This window comes from Balaenoptera musculus, chromosome 2, assembly GCF_009873245.2.
Source record: "Balaenoptera musculus isolate JJ_BM4_2016_0621 chromosome 2, mBalMus1.pri.v3, whole genome shotgun sequence".
In the NCBI taxonomy this organism is placed as follows: domain Eukaryota; kingdom Metazoa; phylum Chordata; class Mammalia; order Artiodactyla; family Balaenopteridae; genus Balaenoptera; species Balaenoptera musculus.
The window spans coordinates 72,029,015-72,048,470 of NC_045786.1; the positions used below are offsets into that span (position 1 = coordinate 72,029,015).

The 19,456-nt window shown below is 34.3% G+C and overlaps 1 protein-coding gene and 1 pseudogene across 5 annotated transcripts in view; one reads left to right on the forward strand and one right to left on the reverse strand.

The window, feature by feature from the left end:
- Positions 1 to 19,456, forward strand: part of VPS13C (vacuolar protein sorting 13 homolog C) — a 189,961-nt gene that overhangs the window by 87,143 nt on the left and 83,362 nt on the right. For all 5 annotated transcript variants that reach the window (XM_036841778.1, XM_036841776.1, XM_036841777.1 and 2 more), the window contains 12 exons: positions 665 to 781; positions 1,649 to 1,752; positions 2,178 to 2,345; positions 2,851 to 3,155; positions 4,913 to 5,060; positions 6,070 to 6,178; positions 12,402 to 12,538; positions 14,245 to 14,401; positions 15,370 to 15,449; positions 15,943 to 16,002; positions 16,709 to 16,865; positions 18,667 to 18,783. In XM_036841778.1, the coding sequence (XP_036697673.1) occupies positions 665 to 781; positions 1,649 to 1,752; positions 2,178 to 2,345; positions 2,851 to 3,155; positions 4,913 to 5,060; positions 6,070 to 6,178; positions 12,402 to 12,538; positions 14,245 to 14,401; positions 15,370 to 15,449; positions 15,943 to 16,002; positions 16,709 to 16,865; positions 18,667 to 18,783 (1,659 nt within the window). The remainder of the gene's footprint in view (positions 1 to 664; positions 782 to 1,648; positions 1,753 to 2,177; positions 2,346 to 2,850; positions 3,156 to 4,912; positions 5,061 to 6,069; positions 6,179 to 12,401; positions 12,539 to 14,244; positions 14,402 to 15,369; positions 15,450 to 15,942; positions 16,003 to 16,708; positions 16,866 to 18,666; positions 18,784 to 19,456) is intronic.
- LOC118889716 lies at positions 7,903 to 10,361 on the reverse strand (annotated as a pseudogene).

Genomic DNA, 19,456 nt, shown 5'->3' on the forward strand with positions numbered 1-19,456 from the left:
CATTTTGCCTACCTTTGTTCTTTCCTTCAAACTGAGTCATACATGGGTGCCTGATATGTAAGATAAATGTAATTAATACTGTTGTTTAAAAAAAATGTTTTTGTTCTTATTCTGGTGGTGATGGGGGATGCCTTTATATGGATATTAGGGGAAGAAGACCTGTATTTATTCTGAGCTCTTCCTTCTCTCAGTGGCTCCTGAAAGGACACTATAGAGGGTTAATCTTCCCTAACATTTTACAGATAAGGAAATCAAGACCCAGAGGCGTGAGGGCCAGGGTGCAGGGATAGCATCGCATTGGATAAGAGCCCAGCTTTTGGATCAGAAAGAACTCAGTTCAAATCCTGACTCTGCTACTTAAACTATGGGACCATAGGCATATTATTTAATATTCAGTAACTTCCTTGAGTTTCAATGTTGTTGTCTTTATGTATTTTAAGTTTTTTCTTGCTTTTACATTATCAAAGTAGTATATCTCACTATTAAAAATGCAAACTATATAAAAGAATATATAAAGCAAAAAAAATATTTGAAATACTTAAGAATTTGAGAATTTTAAAATTATTTTAAGCAGAACCATGGTTCACTTAATACAGGGAAGAAACCTTAATAGAGTGTATATTACTAGAATCCACTGTGATAGAATTGCTTTGTTTATATGCAGTGATTGTATCCTCTAAGGAGAGTGACATTATTCACTTCAGGCTGTTTGCCAAGTTGAATGCTTTCTGTGTTATTGTTTGTGATGAGAAGAACAATATTGCTGAAATCAAGATTCAAGGTAAAAGTTCTCATGATATTAAAAATTGTTTAAAAGATAAGCTTGTTTTTTGCAATGCTAAAGTATATATAAAATGGAAGGCTCTGAGCTGTGAAAACTGGATTATTTTATTTTGTGACATAATTGGATTGCATGTTTTCTTAACTCTTTGAGAGTTGAACCACACATACTGGTGTCTTGGACCGTTTTGAGAGTTGTCTCAGAGGTGAAAGGAATACTAATGTCAATGTAGGGATGCTGTTGATGAGCTAAGTGTCAACCCAGAATTCAGTTTAAGGTCTGTGAATACGCTTTATCTTGGTACAAATGCAAAGCAACCTTATCATGAAGAACAAATCCTATGAGCCCATTATGTTCTTTTAGGCAAAATCTGCTAAAATGAATGTAGATTTTTTCTCTGACTCTATCTTTACCAGCTCATTGTGATCTGGTAAAGGTAAAGAATATGTTTAATACGATTCTTGAAAAACTTAAAACCCAGAAAACTAGGGTTTTTCTTTGCTCTTTCGAAACTGGCAGTGCATCTACTAGTCTGAATTTGATTCATGAAACTCTTATAGTCTCCATGTAAATGACTGGATATAAGGTGTAAAGAATTTACTAAAATCCTAAGATAATCTATCTGCACTAGATGTAGTTTTTTCACAAGGTTGAAAATTCAGATAATTATTTTTTAATGAGTTTATAGGTTTCATTGTTCATAAAACTAAAAATATCTAATATTACACTTATTTATCAATTGTGAGTTCAAACATTGCTAAATTTATAAAAATACCACCTACAGAATAAAGTTATTCAATGGAAGAAAAATGTTCAGATCTTATTATGGTATCTATAGAAATTATAATAATATAATTTTTTTTCCAGGACTCGATTCTTCCCTTTCTCTTCAGTCAAGAAAACAGTCACTATTTGCCAGATTGGAAAATATTATTGTCACAGATGTTGATCCTAAGACAGTTCATAAAAAAGTAGGTGATAGTAAATCATTAATATTTTTTGATGATTGAATGTGAGACTTTATTTTAAAATATATTTTATTTTTTAAAATACTAATGACTAATAACTAATAACTATACTAATAATACTAATGACTAATAACTAATAACTATACTAATGACTAATAACTAATAACTATACTAATATACTAATATACTAATACTATAATAGTATAATAGTATAATAGTATTAGTATAGTAGTATAATAGTAATAGTATAATAGTATAATAACTATACTAATATACTAATACTAACTATACTAATATACTAATACTAATAACTAATATTTTGATAGAAAAATGTTTCTATAATGATTATAAACCCTTTTAAATTGCGATTTTATTTTGTCATTGTCATTGTCCATTGGATGGAGTGCATTCAAATCTCTGCTTTTCAGGCTGTGTCAATAATGGGAAATGAAGTCTTTCATTTTAACTTGGATTTGTATCCAGATGCTACTGAGGGGGATTCCTATACTGACATGTCCAAAGTGGATGGTGTGGTGTCACTGAACGTTGGCTGTATACAGATTGTCTATCTCCATAAATTCCTCATGTCACTTCTGGTAAAATCACTATTTATATATAGATTTTTTGACTTAGAAATACTTAAAATAAGTCTGATAATTGTGATTGCAAATCTTAAAACTTTGAATGTTAGGTTGTGCATTGATTTGATTATTGATGGTATTTATGGATTAATGTAGAGGTCAAAACCTCTCTTTAACAGTTGAAATCTGAATCATATAATGATTTTTGTGTAGCATTGTCTAGAACTGGAATTATTTTTGCTGGAATATAATGAATCCAAATTCTCAAGTGCAAAAACTATTAAAAATGTTTTTTTCTCTGTTCCTCAGCCATATAAGTCTAATTATAATTAGCCCTTGTCAGTCAGGTAGCTCATAAATATGGATGGATAATCAGTAATTCTTTCCTAACTAGAAAGATAGGACTAAATTGAAAGTTATTTATTGGAAAAAAATTAGCACATAAATAAAAAGAAGATGGTGTTAGAAATGATGTGCTTGTCCTCCTGTTTGAATTGCTCCTTTTATTTTGTGTCCACAGAACTTCCTGAACAATTTCCAGACAGCCAAAGAGGCTCTGAGTGCTGCCACTGCTCAGGCTGCAGAAAAGGCTGCCACAAGTGTGAAAGATTTTGCCCAGAGGAGCTTTCGTGTTTCTATCAATATTGATTTGAAAGCACCAGTTATAGTCATCCCACAGTCTTCCATTTCCACCAATGCAGTAGTGGTAGATCTTGGGTTAATCAGAGTTCAGAATCAGTTCAGTCTGATATCTGGTGAAGACTACTCAGACCCTCCAGTAATTGATAGAATGGATGTGCAGCTAACAAAGCTTAAGCTTTCTAGGTATACTGTTTCAATAATTATGTATTGATATTTAAGTATGATTTAATATTGTCTATGAAATTTTATGACTGTTGAAATTCATGCTCAACATACTTCTGTTGCACAGAGCTGTTTTTTAAATCAACTTTTTATTTTGAAAAATCTCAAGCCTACAGACAAATCGCAGAAATAGTACCTATAATTTTTCAACTAGATTCACCAATTATTTACATTTGCTTTAACTCTGTGTATATACATATTATCATTTAAAATATTTAAAAATTTAAAATTTTATTTTTATTCACGTATGATTGACATATTAGTTTCAGGTATACAACATAATGATTTGATAGTCATATGTATTGCTAGATGGTCACCATAGTAAGTCTAGTTAACATCCATCACCACACATATTTACAGAAAATTTTTTTCTTGTTATGAGAACTTTTAAGATATATGCTCTTAGCAACTTTCAAATATACAGTACAGTGTTATTAACTATAGTCACCATCCTATATGTTACATCCCCAAGATTTATTTTATAAATGGAAATTAAAACACTTTGTGCTAAACCATTTGAGAAAAGATATCTTAACCCTTTGCCCCAAAGTGCTTTAGCATGTGTCTCCTAAGAACAAGGACATTAATCCTCTTACATAATAACCACAATTATCAAATTCTGGAAATTTAACATTGATATAATCTATTATCTAATATGCATTCAATATTCAGATTTTACCAGTTATTCCAAGAATGTTCCCCTCAATCCAGGATAACATGTGGCATTTAATTGTATCCTATATTAGTGAGGGGGATTTCTGTACTGATAGACATTTATTCTGGGATAGTTCTTCAGCCTTTCTTTGTTTTTCATGATGATGACAGTTTTGAAGAGTTCAGTCTAGTTTCATAGAGTGACTCTGAATTTAGTTTTGTCTGAGTGATTTCCCATGATTTAATTGAGCTTACACATTTTTGGCAGGAATGCTGTGTAAGTAATGATGTATCTCTAGGGCTCACACCAGAGGACATTTGAAAGTGTGTATGTTCATTTTAAAATCATTTTCTACCCCATCCAAGGAGATTTAATTATCTTGAATACAAAAGGAATGATTATAAGACAAGTCCAGGAAAGAATCCTGGTTGAAGAGCTTTATAAACTTAGAAATAGCTTACTTTTCATCTTGCCATTTTTTTCTCTAATCTCTGTACCAGCACACATATCAGTCCTTGAACAACTGTATTGATGATTTCCCCCATAGCTTCAAAAATATCAGTTTCTTTTAAAAATTTACTCAGTTTGTCATCTATCTTCTGTTTAAAAGAAAAAGTTTTCTTAAAGGCTAATCGTATATCATATACAGTTGACCCTTGAACAGCACGGGTTTGAACTTCATGGTTCTGCTTATGCGCAGATTTTTTTTTCTAGTGGTAAATAACACAGTATTATACAACCTGTGGTTGTTTAGAACTGTGGTTATGGAGGAACCGCATATACAGAGGAACCGAAATATGAAGGGCAAACTATAAGTTATATGATTGCATGGAGGGGTCGTCACCCTAGTCCCCGGTGTTGTTCAAGGGACAGCTGTGTTTAAATCTGTCCATGCTAGTATATTGTAGATTAAATTAATTATAGGCCAAGTTTAGAAAACACTAAAACAGCGCTGTTTCAAATCAATGTTTAGAGCAGCAACTTTGGACTTTGTGTTTTTTTTAATGATATGTTGCATTTACTCCTATGTTTATGCATATATATCAATTATATTTTTCATTAGGACAGTGATCCAGCCAGGCATCTCCCATCCTGATATTCAGCTGTTGCGTCCAATTAATTTGGAGTTTTCTGTAAATCGGAATCTAGCTGCATCTTGGTACCACAAGGTGCCTGTTGTGGAAATTAAAGGTCATCTTGAGTCAATGAATGTGAGTATATGAGTGAAAAAAACTTTGTTTTTTAAATTATTTTTTTTATTTATTTATTTTTGGCTGCATTGGGTCTTCGTTGCTGCACATGGGCTTTCTCTAGTTGTGGTGCATGGGCTTCTTTTGTTGTGGAGCACGGGCACTTCAGTAGTTGTGGCGCACGGGCTTAGTTGCTGTGCGGCATGTGGGATCTTCCCGGACCAGGGCTTGAACCCGTGTCCCCTGCATTGGCAGGCAGACTCTTAACCACTGTGCCACCAGGGAAGTCCCAGAAAAAGCTTTCTTATTGAAAGTTCAGACTCTGAAGACTTTCTCATTATAAATCTAAATGAAATGTGGAATTTTTACTGATTGTTGTAAGGAAAATTTCAGTGTGATATTGTCCAACAGGATCTTTATTAATTTTAGTAGAATTTAATCTTCAGTTAAATGTTACGTAGCTTTTAAATTTGTTATGTGTACACGTTAGCAGAGATCTGTTTGTAAATTATTTATTAGTGTATTATAATTATAGCTCATTCTGTATATTATATACACACCCTTTTATTTTAGGGGTATCTGAGTATGAGTACCCCTCAGATAATTATAGCATTGAGTGAAATGCCTATTTTTCATATTGAAGGTGGCCTTTTATTACATTGAAATTCTTATTGTTTAAAAAGTGGAATTTATGTGTGTTCTGAAAGTCACTTATTAAAAAAAGTGATCTGATTTCTTTAATAATTATTAACTTTCACTAAGGATCATATTGGTTAAGTAGATGAAACTAATATTGACTTGTAAATCACATTGTTTTTCTCCAAACACTGTCTTATATTTGAAAATGAAATTTTTAACATGAAATAAGTAGTGAAATACTTGAGTGTACAGTGATTGTACAATTTTTTAGTCAATGTTAAGAGTATCCTGTCCTTAGTGTTTTGTTACTAAGGATTTGTTTTCCATATTAAAATTGTTTCATTTTAAAATGAAATATCTTTATCCTTTCTTGGAACATCATATTTCACAGGTTAATCTAAATCAAGAAGATCTTAATCTTTTATTTAGAATACTAGCAGAAAATCTCGGTGAGGCTACTGAAGATTTGAATAAAGTGAAACCAAGAGTGCAAGAGACAGGTAAGAGGTTGACAGTAGGTGGTGTAATAAATGTTTTTTACAATTTTGTAGGGGAGACAAATAATAAAAATGAAGTAAACAAACATACATTTACAAATTGTGATTTGTATTACCAAGAAAACAAATAAGATGCTATTGAATAAAACCATAGTTTGCTTTTAAGTTGAGTAAAGTCAGTTTCTAAGTTGCATGAGTTAGGAGGAGGCCATAAAGAAGGGTTTCAGATCAATGGTGAAGTCCTGGAAAAATTTTTGAACTTGCATGTATAGAGAAAAAAACATTTTAAGTTGGCACTAGGCTCTGTAGCATACTTGATCTGACTTTTTTTTAAAAATTTTTTTAAAAATTAAAAAAAAATTTTTTTGGCTGTACTGTGTGGCATGCAGGATCTTAGTTCCTTGACCAGGGATCGAACCCACGCCCCCTGCAGTGGAAGTGCGGACTCCTAACCACTGGACCACCAGGGAAGTCCCTTGATCTGATTTTTAGCTGTACAAAGTGGAGTGGTTGATAAATTACCACTGAACAAAGATACTGAAAAAATTGTATAGCAATAAAAATGCAAATAGTATTTAAATTATTAGATACAGTGGCCCTTAAAGGCAAAGTAACTACCAGACTTATTTTTTAAGCTGATTTATATGTACACATATACACATACACAGTGTATCTTGGTATTCATTCCATATCTATATATATGCTGTGTATAGATCTCATTCTTTCTAATGGCTTCTTGGTATTAAATTCTGTTGAAGTATCATAATTTAGTTAGCAAGTCCCTATTGATGGACGTTTCAGGTGGTTTTCAGTCTTTCACTCTTACTATGTTGCATTAAATATCCTTGTACATACACTTTTACAAGTGCATGTTTATCTGTAGGGGAAATACCAGGACTGCTGGGTTAAAGGGTATTCAGTTTTTATTAAGCTAAAATAATAAGTGAATTCAATCAATACATTTAATAAAATTAATTTTATTAACATTTTGACAGATTTGCCAGTTGACCCCCATAGAACTTATACTCATTTTGTACTCCCATCAGGTGGTTTTTCTGTGCTTTTTCTAACACAGTGTATTACCAGATTTAAAAATTTTTGCCAGTTTGCTGCTGAGTGAAAAATGGTATCTCACTGTATTTTTTCAATTTTAAAAAACTTTTTTTACCTGAAACTAATGTAATATTACATGTCAGTTGTGTCTCAGAAAAAACCCAAAATACTAGGGGGGAAAAACCTTTTTTACAGTATGTTAATACATATAGTAAAGTGCAATTCAGTGGATTTTTATATATGGCTACACCAGTGTAATCACCATGATTAAGATATAGAACATTTCCAGCACTGCACCCTAGAGCTCTCCCTATGCCTTTACCAATCAATACCAAACACCCACCCTGCCCCTGAATCCACCCAGAATTAAGTACCATTCTGATTTGTAATATCATACATTAGTTTTGCCTCTTTTTGAATTTCATATAAATGGAATCATAGAGAATTTACTTTCATTTTTGGCTTCTTTCTTTTTTTTTTTTTAATTTTCACATGTTTTTATTCCATTAAAAGCAAAACAAAATCTAAATCCATACTCATAGAACAGAATACACTTATTTAAAGTTTTGACAGTGTGAAAAATTAAAGTTTGTATATTTAATCCAAACTTTAACATGAGTATTCTCTTGTAAGGCGATTTCTTTCCTTTAATAAATAATATATTAAAATATATATTATTCTGGAAGCAAATCATCTCCTAACTGTTCATCAGCAAAATCATCCTCGTTGACTCTCTTTTTGGGTCTTTCTATTTGCGGGCCAAGTGGATCCATATAGGAGGCATCTAGCTCCTTGTTACTGCTGCTCTCATAAGGCTCGTCTGTCCCAGGCAGGGCTCGGAGCTGGGTGCTGAGCCGCTTGCCTCTGCTACCGGAGCCACAGTTCTGCCCACTGTCACTGCCAGCGCTCCTGTCTCTCCTGCCATGGGGACCCCCGCTGCCATCCCTGCCAGACTTGATGCGCTGTTCCCTGATTTCCTTCATTTTTTCCAATCTCTTGAGTTTTGTTGCATATTCTTGAACTTCTTTTAATCCAGTGTCTGTGCAGAGATGTACCAAGAAACGTAGACATTCAACATTTTCTGGAAAATTTCTGTGAATATCTTTGTAAGTATCTAATGCTTTTTGGTAGTTACCACTTCTTCTAAAACAACTAGCTACCATCAGCTGCCATTTCACCTGTGTAGGCTGTATAAGAGAAGCTCTTTCAAAGTACTGAATGGCTTTTTCACAAAACTGGGTGTCAATGTAATAGGCCGCGAGCCACTCGTTGACTTCAGTGTTGGACGGGAAATACCTATATGACTCATAATAATATTGGAATGCTTGGGATTTATCCCCCTCAGTGTCATATAATCCTCCCAGTTTAGACAAAGCTCTGGAGTCAGTTGGAACAACACTGATCAGCTGCATTAACCATTCCATAGCTTGGTTGGGATCTTCCATTAATTCGTATACATTTGCTATCTGGTAAAGGACTTGGGTGCTGTCTCTTAGGATTGTGTGAAGTTTCAGGAAACAGTCCAAAGCTTCATCAAGCTGGTTTAACTTCTTATAGGTAAGGCCAATATTATAAAGTGCTTTAGTACAAGAAGAATCATTTCTTAGAGCCTCATTTTACAATTCAGCTGCCTTCTCATAATCACCATTTGCAAAAACTGTATTCCCTTTCTTAGTAAGAGCTGACGGATTATATCTGTCAGAGTTCACAGCTAAATCTGCATAGCTACCGGCTTCTGCAAATTCATTTTCCAAATAATACAGGAATGAGAGGTTGGGTGCAGCTGCACTCTTCACTCTACTGTCCTTTTTTTCAAAATTTTAAAGGTCTCTACAGCTTGATTAAAGTCCTTTTGTCTCAGGTAGGTAAGTGCGTTATTTCCAGATCATTTGCCAGCTCTACATACTGAGAAGCTTTCACAACTTCAACACACCAATCATAACCTACAGCAAAAGATGTTTCAATTACAGGAGCAATGAGTTTTGCTCATGATGTCATGGTGTATTTTTCTGCCATGTCTTTCCATTCACGTTCCATTTGCCTTAGATGATCATTTTTTATAGATTCAATCACTAAATTAGTATGTGGGTCATCACTTGGTGAAATGTATTTATATCATCTTCATCAGTTTCTAATGGAACAGCAATCAAGTTTTGGAATGCCTTCTTCATTTTTTTCTCGATCTCCAACAGCAAAGTAACTAAGAATTAGGTTGAAGCCTGCCTTCAGATTTGGTGCCATACTCATTATGTGCTCAAATAAATTCATGGCATCTGAATACTGCCCAGTTTTAAAAAATGTAACTCCAATGTTCTGCATAATTTTAATCCTCATTTCTTTATGGACACTTGGAATTTGATCTAAGGCTATTTGGTAGAATTTAATGGCTTTGGAATAATTTCTTTGCTTTAAATAAATATTTCCCATATTCACTTTCAACCGTCCTGCATTGCTAAACATCTTATTTTTCACTATAACTTGATAGGTGTTTGGTCAGCATACATTTCATTAGCTGAATATTCACTGGCCAAGTTGAAAAGAACTGATTAAGTTAAATCCAAATTGATGTTTTCTGGACTTGTAACTTGTTCTCCTTGTCTCACCAGGACTCTCTCTTTTCTTCCTGCATCTTTTGCCTTTTCTAAGGCCAATTTTAAGTCTCCACGACTATTAGCAATACAGCTTTCTTCTACCGACTCATTTACTTTCTTTAATTGTCTCATCTTTTCTTCTCGGCTGTCTTCGTTCCTGGCCTCCAGGGGCGGTGCAGGGCCCCACGCCTGACCGAGAGGGTCGACTCAGAGCCTCTCAAAGCTGCTTTGGTAAAACCAGCTGCCCTCGCTGCTGTCATGGGTCTAGTAACTCCATCCTGAAGAGCCCCTGCCATTCGTCTTCCCACTGACGATGCCAGGGATGTCTTGGACCCATACCCAGTAGCTACAGGTCTAGCAACTGCTGTGCTTGGTATTTTAGCAGTTACAGGAGGTCTTCTGCCATGACTAGTTCTCACAGCTTGCTGAAAAGCTGTGTCATTCTCCAGTTGCTCGGCATCATAGGTTGGATTGTAGTCATTATAGCCAGACTAAAGATCATCTTCATCTGTCTCTGGGGCCAGGTGTCCATTTTGCATCATTTGTACCTCCGTGAGAGGGGGCCCGAGCTCGTGCCTCCTTGGAGCCTTGCCGGGGATTTCGGAGCTTCGTGTTGCGAACTTGGGGTCGGGGGCTCGAGGGCCGCGCGCGGCTTCGGGCGGGGGGGGGGCAGGTGCGTGGGCCGGGGGCAGAGCCCCCGCGCCCCGCTCCCACGGTCCCCTTGGAGGGCGGCAGGCACCCGCGCCGCCCCGAGCCCTCTCCCGCCTCGCGGCGAGGGGAGCCGCGCGACCGTGAGCGCGGCGGGGCCGGCGCGGCCTTTCTGGGGCTCGGCAGAGAGCTGCGCGGTCGCAGCGCTGCCACGCGCGGATCCCTTGGCTTCTTTCATTCAACATTTTGTGGGATTCATCCGTGTTGATGTCTATAGCGCTAGTTCTTTTTATTCCTGTTTCCAGTATTTGACTGTCATGAGTGAAATTGCTATGAATGTGATTGTACAGTCTTTTGGCACACATATACTGTTTTCTTTTGGACATATAGCTAGGAGTAGAATTACCGGGTCATATGTTAGCTTACGTTTCGCTTCAGTAACTTACGCCAGGCTATACTGAATAGTTTTCCAAGTGGTTGAACCAATTTACTTTCCCACTAGCAATGTATGAGAGTTCCAGTTGTTTCACATTCTCACCAGTACTTGCTATCCTCAGTCTTGTAAAATTTAGCCATCCTGGTGGTTATATCTCTCTGGGTTTTATTTGTTCCCTGGTAACTAATGAAATTGAAAACCTTTTCATATGCCATTTGGATATCCTCTTTTGTGACATGATCATTCAAGTCTGTTGACCATTATTTTTATTGAGGTATGGTCTTTTTTCTAACTGGCGTATAGGAGTTGTTTATTCATTCTGGTTAGGAGCCCTTTGCTGGTTATATGTGCTATATGTATATATGTTAGCATATGTGTAGAAATATCTTCTCCCTATCTGTGCTTTACCTTTTCACTCTCTTAATAGGTTTTCTTTTAATAGAATTAGTTAATTTTAATGAATTCTAATACACAATTTTTAAAAATGATCAGTGCTTTTTACTTCCTATTTAAGAAATCTTTGCCTGTTCCAGGAATTGTTTTGTAGAAGCAAAATATTGGCTAGAATTATTTTCCCTCAATCACATTATGTTTGGAACAGTGCTGAAATAAGGTGATAGTTAAGAAACCTTGCCCTGTGCTTTGCTTTCTCAAAGGTAATAATTAACAGCAGTGGTTTTCCATATGAAAAACACTAGACAAGGTACTGAATCTGTCTGGACCTCAATTTGCTCATATGTGAAATAAGGACAACATAAAGGTTTTACCTTAAAGTGTTGTTGTAAGAGTTAAATGAGATAGTCTGTGAACGTCTGTTAGCACAACATTCAACACAGAGGTTAAGTACTTTGCAAGTGATAGCTATTATTAGTGTTGTGTGTTACAGTTTAGAAAGCAATTTTACTGCATTTCAGGATGCATGAATTTCAGGACAACCCGGTCATATTCATATGGTTTTACTTTTGCTTCTTGGTATGGCGTAAGAGGCTTTAACTCCCCCCCCCCCCGCTTCTTTCACATCAAGCCTTAGCTCTTATTATCCTTCTTATGATGTAACCATATCAAACTCCATTCTGTTTGCAAAACCTATCCTGATGTTTTATCTCTCTGTGGTTCTCCACTACCTCTTATTTTATTCTTCTCTGTGTGAGGAGCTCCTTCAGTTCTACTTGAATTATAACTCTCCTATTAAGACTTTCTTGACCTTCTCATGACAATGTCATGCTTAGTTCTGTGCTTTCTACGTACTTTATCTAGAGACTATTAACATTTGTCCATTTAATGTGACTAAGTGTAGCCTTCTTATTTTGTTTGTATTTTAAGTGTATATGTTTCTTCTACTAAGCCATGAGCTTTCTAAGGGCTAGAGCTGTGTATGACTGATCTGTGGATTTTCAATGCCTGTACCAAGTCCAGAGTACTTGTATAAGTCCTTGTTGAGTATTCATGTAAGAAATGTGTGAATAGAAGTGAATGAATTTCTTTTAAACATCTTTAGGTGAAACTAAAGAGCCACTTGAAATCTCTACATTAAAACAAGATATGCATGTTTCACAAGATAGTTTAACAGCTGGAGTGGAAGAAATTAGATCTGTAGACATCATTAATATGCTGCTGAAATTTGAAATCAAAGAGGTGTGTAATTTTCTTCTGTTTTTATTAAATGAGGTGGATAAATAATGGATATTTGGAATTACCTCTAATAAAGTAAACTTGCAGATTATTGATATGGATAGAAAAAGCTTACAAAGGCTATTTGTAATTTGTATGTAGAAATAATGTTTAAAAATTTGAGAGTTTGCTGAAGATGAGTTATATTTGGGGGATATGATATTTACAGAGAAAATGGTAATATGCCCTGTAACTGGCTTTTCAAATAATTTTAGGACAGTTGGAATGTGTCCTGCTTTGGATTTTATATAGGGAAGGCAGGAAAGGGAAAAATGACAGAGAAATTCTTTGCAAATTTTAGAAACCGTTAATAGAATAAAACACAATATGCCTACATTTAAAAAATGTTACATTACCATTACCTGCTTTCCATCTGCAGATTCTTAAGGAAGGGTTAAATGAATTTTCCTCTTCTGTGTTCACACACATAACAGATATTCATTGCATGTACTAAGTGCTAAGGATACAGAAGTAAAAGACATAAACTCTGAACTCAAACAAGAAAACAATTAAAATTTTTGTTAAGTACTCCCATTAACAATGTGCCCAGGGAGCTTGTGGCAGTGATGGTAGGAAGAGGGCATCTAAGCAGTCTGAAAGAGTCAGGGGAGATTACCTGGAGGAAGTGAGATTTCGTTGAATTTTTAAAGAAGAAGATACAGTCTGAGAAAAGGAGTTTAGGAAAGGGGCTGGGACAGGGTAGAAAGAGGGACAGGCATACACGTGTGTATGTGGGAAAGCATCGCGGATACAGGGACTTAGAAGAACTTTCTCCAAAATCCCTTCATCGTTAAATAGCTGTGTAGAGGTTATGTTCTATCTTTGAGTCAAAAATAATAAACTTTTAAATAAATGAGTGCTACTTTTTTGATCTGAAATATATGTTTTGAAACTAACTTCCTTCATGCTAAACATCTGCTGTTTTTCTGGTTAATGTTACAGTTATTGAAGATTTTTAGGCTTTGATAATTGAAACATTGATAAATGAATAATTCTATTTGCAAATGGGTTTCATTAACATATGTACATAGAAAACCTATAAGTCCTTTTTAGTATCATTTGTAATACATATAATTACAGTTCCCTTCCCTTAGGACAGTGATTAGGGTGGGGGGAAGCAATTTGCATCCTCCCCTCAAGCTGATAATTGGCATTGTCTGAAGACATTTTTGGTTGTCACTGTCCAGAGAGAGAGTGGGCTACAGGCAGCCAGTGGGTAGAGGCCAGTGATGCCACTGAACCAGCCTACAGCGCATGGGACTGCTCCCCACTGGAAAGAATTATCCAGCCCCAGGTGTCAGTGGTGCCAAGGTTGAGAAACCTTGCCTTAGGAGTAGTTTAAAAATTGACTGTTTATCTCAGACTTTCAGATCGAGTCTGACACCATCCATCAGACTAGGACTTCTGGGAATTAGGCAGAACAACTTTTTTTTTTCATAACTATCTTGAAATCCATTAGAATATAGTGACAGTGCTTTAAAAGTCTGAACAAGTAAGTGGACCTGCCAATGTAAATAACCCTAGGTAATTTCCAGGCACAAATAGAAGTGAACATCTTTATGCTGTGTGAATATTTTGATAATATCATTCTGGATGGTTATTAAATTGTTAGCTTATCTTCAATGTATATTAGTGAAATAGTTTGTGGTAATAATGGTACCTTTTGCTAGGTCGTGATTACTTTGATGGAAAAAGCAGAAAAGAAAGGAAGGCTTTTACATGAACTAAATGTCCTGCAGCTTGGAGTGGAAGCTAGAGTTAAAGCCTACGACCTGACTGCTGAAGCTTATCTAAAAAAAATTAGTATGCGATGCTTTGAGTTCACTGGTAAGTGTGAAGTATAGTCTCTGTAAATTGTGCATGTAATAGGCAGATGGTCATTACCTTTTTATCAACATGAAGCATATTTATTAGTGTCACCATAATTATTTAGTTAGTTTAAATTTATTACATTAATATGAAGTAATTTGATAGTTAAAATTCATTATCTATGTAGTTATTTATCATAAAGTAAGTCTATATCTAAATATTTAGCACAAAGTAGAATATATCTAAAAGAAAAATGAGGCATATGTCTTCAGTACGTAACACTCCAGTACTTATGGAAGGCAACATTACATTATAACTGTGCTCTGAGAACAGTATCCAGGTTAGAGCCCAGGGACCCTTTTTGAAAGGTGAGTTAATTTACTGGGAAGTAACGTTTTTTCTTTGGTTTTTTAATTTATTTTAAAATTACATAAGTGTTTTTATTTGTGTTTAATGACATTAATATATACTTGTAAAAAATAAAAATTAAACAACCCAGAAATATATAGAGGAAAAATTTAACATCACCTTGTAGTCTCTTCAGCCTTTCAAATTCACTTTCTAAATTGCACCAAGCCAACTTTTAAAGTTGGTGTGGGTGTTGAAAGTTTATAGGAACTCTATGGGGTAACTTCAAGTAAAGCAAACTTGTATTGAGAATAATCGCTAGTTTAAGTATTTTATAGCTTTGTTCTTTAATATATTATGATTTGTTCAAATAAGTAATACCAGTAGTACCAAATGTTATAGCATTTATAATTGGCCAGTGCTGGTTTTTTTGTTTTTTTGCAGTTTCTTTAATTTTTTTTTTTCAGAGCCATCTTTATTGAGATACGATTTATATACAGTAAAATTCACCCTGTTTAGCGTACAGCTCTGAGTTTTGACAAACGTTTATTTGTGTAACTGGCTGGTCTGTTTTTAAATACATTTGAAATGTCTAAACGACTTAATAATGAATCTACCCTCTCTTTTTTCTCTTTTAGACTCGAAAGGAGAACCTCTTCACATTATTAACTCTTCTAATGTAACAGATGAACCCCTTCTGAAAATGTTATTGAAAAAGGTAGTTTCATTTCTAGGATTCTTTAATATTTGCATATATGAAATTATGTCATTCCCCTGTATATAATATCTTAGTTTCTCCCCTAAAATTTTTCATCCTAAAACTGGTTGATTATATTGATTTATGCAAGCATCTGACAATCCTGGATAATTTCAATAAACTTCTGAGTTAATCCTATGTTTTTGAATAAGTAGATGTATACAAAGTTCCATTGTAGTTTGAAGCAAAATCTGTTATTATCTAGATACACTGACAGTTTCCCCTACCTTTAGCATTTCCTCCCAAGTAGGATAAGGAGTTTGGGTTTTTGCTTCTATAGAATATAAGAAGTGCTTATGTGGTCATGTTTTTGGCATGTTCTTCTTTGCCTTTAAGAAATATGTTTATAGTGTTTTCATACATACTTTGAAAAGTAAAGAATATATATATATTTTTTCAGTGTGTGAATTTTTAGTGTTTGCAACCCAGTGGCTTTATCCTCCATTATTTGTAGGCAGACAGTGATGGACCAGAATTTAAAACCATCCATGACAATACCAAACAAAGACTTCAGGTAAATCTTTTTGAATTCCCTATAAGGTTAGATTATAGTAATGATTAAATCTAGCTTCAAAGCCATCTTCAGTTGTGAGATTGTGAGCTCTAAAATTAGAATAAGGGTGGTGATAATAATAGGTTTAATTTTGTAGATAAAAGAAATGGGTGGAGAGTTGAAATAAAGTTATTACAAAAGTTGACTTGATTTCCTAAAAGACTCCTTGTTTCCCAGATATAAATTAATGATTCCTTGTTATACACAAATAAAATATTTTTTAAGGAAATTTTGTTCACTATGGTTATTTGGCGTAGTGTTGATGGAAGCATTAAACATTTGAATTAATTGGCTTTAGGATTAGAAAAAAATGAAGGGTAAGGCTAAAAGTATGGCTCGGTACAGATATCAGTCACCATCCATTTGAGTGTGTATAGTCTGTCTTGGGACCACCTGTAAGGGGACCAACCAACCTAAGGCTGATAATACTTCCTGTATCTTTACTTAAAGCCTATCAAGTTCCGTTGAGGTTAGAATTATCGTTTGGGTGTGGAAGTGGGTAGTGTTGGTTTATTGTCTGGTAAAGGTTAACAAAGTAATAGTGAGTTCTTTCTCAAAAAAAAAAGTCCTTAGTTGAACTCTTCCTGTGCTACTTGTGTACGTTGAGGTTTGACATAAAAATGTTTCCATATCTGAAATCTGCCTCTCTAATTGTTCATTATCTTAGGTTTCATTTTCATCCTTAAACTTAGTTCTTCATTTGGAAGCTTTACTGTCCTTCATGGATTTTTTATCATCTGCTTTTCCATCCTCTGAACCTTTTAAGAAGGAATCGGAGCTGAAGCCACTTATGGGGGAGTCCAGGAGTATCATTGCGAAAACTGGTATTAACTTTTGAGTCATGGTTTAATACTTTCTATCTGAACTTTAATAATCTTATAATAACATGTATTTTCAAGCTAAGATTAACTGTTTATCACCTTTATGTTTTAGCTGCTTTGACAGATTAGGTTGGTTTCAAAAGAAAGCAGATTTTATCCCTATGGTATAATAGGGTAATTTAGTGAGAGATTTTAAATAAGTGTTTAATATTTACCACGTATTTATATTTGATTTCACTGCCTAGCTTTTATGTAAAATAAAGTTGTATATACTTTGCATTGATGTCTCTGTAACCTTCATTCCAGTGAAAGTGAGGAAGGAAGTAATAAAATATGAACACAATCATGCGTAGTAACAAAGGCCCATTTCAGTCAGTCAGTTAAAACTGCCTGGTGCTCAACAGTTTTCAGCTTTGCAAAACACAAAAGGAACAATCTCATGGAAGAGACAGACTCACTTTGGTTTCTAACCAAAACTGTATTTAAGTCACATAGAGATATGGGCACTTGCCACAATTTGTGCCGTGAAATATTAGATGTGGTGTAGCGTGAGTGAACATGTGCCTCTTTTTAAGCCAAATATCATTTTAATTATTCTTCTTTCATGTCATATGATGTGAGTATCTAACGTCTGGTAATTTAATTTTCAGACCATTACCTAGTTGTATTATATCTATATTACTGGCATCTTTAAAGTGAAAACTGTTAGTAATATTAGATCTGATACAAGGATGAGATTTTTTTTTTAACCAGGGAGCAGAGCAGTATTTTTGCATTAAACTAGAGTAAAAGAGTTTTACCTTCTTTGTCTTTAATGTACTTGTTACATTAATATCCATGGAAATACTTACATAACATATACATACATACACACGCACACACACACAGTTGAATAAATGAAAAAGCAATGTTTAAGCTCACAATAAACTACAAAAAATAGTAATCCAAAGAAACAATCTTCTAGTTATGCCAAATAGCTGTTTTCTATGGTTTGATTTTGCTACTTTAAATCTTAAAGGAAAAAAAAAAAACCCTTTTATCATCTCGGTGTTTAAGGACTGATGTCCCCATACTTTTACAGTTTCATAGGAAAAAGTGTTTCCTTCAGTCAAGACAGATCTCTAGGAAATTATATCTTAAATTTATCAATCAGGACCTAGACTAAAATAGATTAAGGGAATCCATTTGAGTGTGATTTTTATACACATGTGCACAGACACAAATACACATTATAAAATAATTTTTTGTTTTTTTCTTAACTTTAGCCCTTTATGTTCATTTCTTATAGAAATTTTTTCAGGATTCTTCATGGAGAAACATAATATAATTTAGGGAAGTTGTCTCTATAGTTAATAAAATGTATGTGTCATAGTTAATAATACATATTTACTAAGTCATCACTATTTCAATTTTTCATGAAATATTTTTCTTTGATCTAATATATGATATGAAAAGGAGTTCCAAATCAAAATTTAGCTCTAATGGAATCTTAGAATTCTAATATAGGGGGTTTCCTTTTTACCCACAAGAAAAATTATAGTACGGTTTCCATCTAGCAAAATTATACTTACAAGGTGTTAGTAAACGTTGCCTTTATTTTTAATTTGGATGGAAATATGCTACTTTCTGTCTGATTGGCATTTGAAAATTGATTTTAAAATAATATTAATTATATGTAATCTTAATGGAGAACTTTTTGGTTCTTCATAGTTGATAAGGTACTTTTATTTTAGTGATTTGGGGATTATTTTATGTTATATCATCTTTGCACTTTGCTAATCACTAGAATTCTATTACTTTTCAGTATCCAGCAACACTTCTCAAGATGATGTGTTTGATTTAAAGGTCATAGCTGAATTAAATGCATTTAATGTCTTTGTCTGTGACCAGAAGTGTAACATTGCAGATATTAGAATACATGGTAAGTAATTTTTTCCTAGTGTAGGTATTTCTGTTTCTTTACATAGACCTTCAGGAAGAATGAGCTTGTTGCATGGTAGATTTCTCGTGAGTCGTCTTTTGGTTTACTTATATTGAAGAGTCTTGCAAACTTTTCAGAGATGTGCTTTGAAATGTTAGAAGTAAATTTGTTATGATTCATGACTGATGTGAGACAGTCCTTATGTTTAAAAAATTTTTCAGAATAAGTCTAAGGCTTAATCTCATGTTCTGTTTGCATTTTCAGAATAATATAACTTTAAACTGAGAAATGAATATCATAACATCTCACTGAGTAAAGAAAATGTCATTATCCTGTTTCCCTTGTCTTTTGTCCTTATATAGTGTCAGGAAAAGAAGTTTCTAAAAGAAATTTTGTAAGCTTTACTCATCATCAGCCTGATATAAAGATGAGTTCAGATTATACCATGGGTTCTGGAGCCAGCCTGCCAAGGTTCAGATTTTGGCTCTAACACTTACTGGCTGACCTTGAGCAAATTAATTAATGTTTCCGTGCCTGAGTTCCCTCTTCTGTAAAATGGAGATAGTTATAATAATTATTCATGGGATTGTTATGAGGATTAAGTTTACAAATTTACGTGTATTAAGAAAAGTGCCTGGTATGTACATAATAAGCAGTTAACAAGGGGTTAGAA